Below are 3,424 nucleotides of genomic sequence, written 5' to 3'. Positions count from 1 at the left end.
TGAGCCGTCTGTTTATGATCTTAAATTCAGCTATTTTTAGAGTGTTTTTTGGCGTGTGTGTGTTTGTGCGTGTGTGTATGCGTGCGTGCGTGTGTGTGTGTGTGTGTGAATGTGTGTGTGTGTGTGTGTGTGTGTGTGTGTGTCTGTAATGTATCTATTGTAGGTATTTCTTAAAAGTGGTATTCCTTATCTATGGTCTTAATTTTTACCTCAATTTCGGTTATTGTATCTATGTGTTGATTTTAGCGATATTAGAAAATCAGACTTTGAAACTTCGTGGATAAATTGTTTTTCACGGAATAAATTTTACTATTTAGGCGTGCCATCGCCATCGATTGATAATCAAAATTATTTTTTAATCGAATTTAAGTAAAATTAGTAAAAAATTAATTTAGTGGGCTATTATGTCTCAATTTACCAAACGAAAGCATGTTTTCAAGGAAGTTCATGAAGAGTATGTTTTGCCAGATGAGAGAAATAGAATTGCAAAAGTTAGTGTAACGGTGGGGTGAAGTTGGAGAATGCTGGAATTCAATTTTAATCGTTATATTTGTAAGTAATGTAATATGAAGCATTTGCCTTTCCTAATTTGTCAGAATGGATCTTTTTTTACAATAAATTTATTAAAAATATTTAAAAATTTATTTTTTTAAATCATTTTAATTTAATCATTAAAATTTAATGAAATTAGTAATTAATTAAAATTTGAATTTGATATTAACCCTTTCATCAGGTGCTGGCGGCCAATTTAGGCAACAACTTGCACAGAGTACAGTTGGATGGCGGGGAGGTATTTCTGGCCAGCATGCCTAAAAAATTCAGAAATAATATCTACATCAAGAAAGGTTTACTTTACTACAAGATTAAATAAAAAAACTTAATCAAACAGTTTATTTATATTGATAATAATTTTATCATATTATTATATATTATTTATGTTTTTTAATTATATTATTATTATCATTTTGAATAATTATTATTACAATCCCCAGACGACTTTGTGCTAATTACCCCGATAGCAGAAGGGGATAAGGTCAAAGGGGAAATAGCCACCATTTTGTTAAAACCACAAATACGATATATAGCGGAGCAGAATTTATGGTTAGTCAGTTGGTGGATTGATTGAGCGTGGTTTTTGCATTTGGATGAATTATGAATTAGTTAACAAAACGAAGAAAGAATTAATGAATGAATGTGTTTCAGTGAAAAAATGAATGGATGAGTGAATCTAAAGTGAGTGAGAATGACTGAATTTGTTAGAGGCAAATACAAATTATGTGGTTAAGTGAATAAATGTGTGATTAGTTGGATGAGTGAGTGAGTGAGTGAGTGAATATGTGAGTAAATGAGTAAATTAATTATCAAAATTACCATCTCTTCATCATTTTGTAATTTTCCAGGCCAGATAGCTTCGAGTATCCTTACAAAACTACCTCCACACAACCATCGTCATCATCATCATCATCAACAACAACGTCACATATACCACGTGACATGCTCCCGCCAAGTGATGATGATGACGACGACGAGAATGATGATGATGATGATGATGATGATGACGACAAAGGCGGTGACGGAGATGATGAAGATAGCAGTAACAACGAGAGACTGAATGATGATTTCAAAGTCCTCAACATCAACAGACATCATCATCATCATCTTCACCATCATCATCATAACCATAGTAAACTTCTTAACGATGACGACGACGACGATGATGATGTTGCTGACGCTGATGATGGTAAATTCAAATTATCGTTGAGTAACTCTAACAATTATAATGATGATGACGACGATGATGAGAACTGTAATGGTAGAAATAATCTGGCTAGTTAATCAGCATTTTACAATATGTTGAACTCTTTTTTGCCTTGTCATGCTGTGTAAATAATTTAACATTTCGAACAGTTTGTCGTGATTTGTTTCATTTTGAAATATACTCTTGAGAAATATTTCCAATAAAAATGAATAAAAAAAATCGTAAATGAAAATACTCGTCCAAAATCGCTCAAAAACCGCCACCGAACTAACATACCGACGATTGTAGAAAAAAATACTCGTTCACATATTCGGTCCAGATAAGATCGAATCGGTAATGTAACATTAATGCCCGCTTTTAACGTGAGCTCCTGGTTTTAGATCCCATTACATCCAACGCGTAGATTTGTTCCTAGACTAGAGAGAGAGAGAGAGAGAGTCAGCGTGTGAGAGAGAGAGAGAGGAAGACACATACATACATAAGTACACACACATACATACGTACATATATACGTACTTACATACAAATTCCAATTTACATACGTAACGTGTAAAAATATGTGCAATGTGATGATCACATCATAAGCATGTTGTGTTTTTTTTCTCTTTCTCTTTGTCTCTCCCTTTCTCTCTCTCTTTCTTTCTTTCTTTCTCTCTCTCTCTCTCTCTCTCTCTCTCTCTCTCTCTCTCTCTCTCTCTCTCTCTCTCTCTCTCTCTCTCTCTCTAACGCCCTTTTAATCCCCGAATCAGACGGACGTAATTGCTTGTCAACAACAGCACATCTCTCTGACGTCATCGTCGTCACCATCATCTTAATGGTCATCATTTTCGTCATCATCAGCTTCTTCTTCGTCGTCATCATCACTGGTGTGGCACTGCTGAGATCTCAAATCAGAAGTCATTTGTTCGTATCTAAGGTGTTGGACTTTTCATTAAAAATGGAAATAAATCAAATTTCTCCTCATTATCACCATCATCTTCATCATCACCATCATCTTCATCATCATCTTCTTCTTCATCGTCACCATCTTCATCATCATCGTCGTCGTCGTCATCACCATCTTTGGGTTTCTATTTCTCCGTCATAGTCGTCATCATGGGATAGGTAAGCATATTGCACAAGCCTCTTTGCTTGGCTTGCTCGTTATACATACATGCATGCATGCATACATACATACATCCATACATGCATGCATGCATACATACATATATACATACATACATACATACATACATACATACATACATACATACATACATACATACATACCGATTTTATTCAGATGTTTGACTGTTTAGTGTCACTCATCGCTGATTTGGTTTTAACATACATACAAACATACATACATGCATACATACATACATACATACATACATACATACATACATACATACATACATACATACATACAGACACGCGTACATTGAGAAATGATTCTTTCAAACATTTTCATTTTCTAAGCAAGACGCTAAAGATGAGTGTCCAATAAATTTAATTTCAAATTTTTGATTCGATTGATTTGGAATTATTTTTCTCAAAATATTTCCGCTTTTTTCAATGGTTTAAATTTGGCGGGAATTGAAAATAACAACAATTGTTATTATTATTATAAAAGTTATTTTTATCTCTTCGGGTAAATCCAAAAAAAATCTTTTTAAATCGAAA

General features: G+C 33.7%; 1 protein-coding gene across 1 annotated transcript; it reads left to right on the top strand.

Annotated features, from left to right (window-relative positions):
- Positions 1-404: 404 nt before the first annotated feature.
- HELRODRAFT_72632 (hypothetical protein) lies at positions 405-1,126 on the top strand (the record flags this gene model as incomplete). The annotated part of the gene is made up of 3 exons (XM_009012631.1): positions 405-491; positions 734-845; positions 993-1,126. The coding sequence occupies 3 exons, from the start codon at positions 405-407 to the stop codon at positions 1,124-1,126; spliced, it is 333 nt and encodes a 110-aa protein (XP_009010879.1).
- Positions 1,127-3,424: the final 2,298 nt, after the last annotated feature.

The sequence above is a fragment of the Helobdella robusta genome, assembly GCF_000326865.2.
Source record: "Helobdella robusta unplaced genomic scaffold HELROscaffold_11, whole genome shotgun sequence".
NCBI classification, from domain to species: Eukaryota; Metazoa; Annelida; class Clitellata; order Rhynchobdellida; family Glossiphoniidae; genus Helobdella; species Helobdella robusta.
Note: the sequence above shows the minus strand (reverse complement) of the source record. Positions and strands in the feature narration are given on the sequence as shown.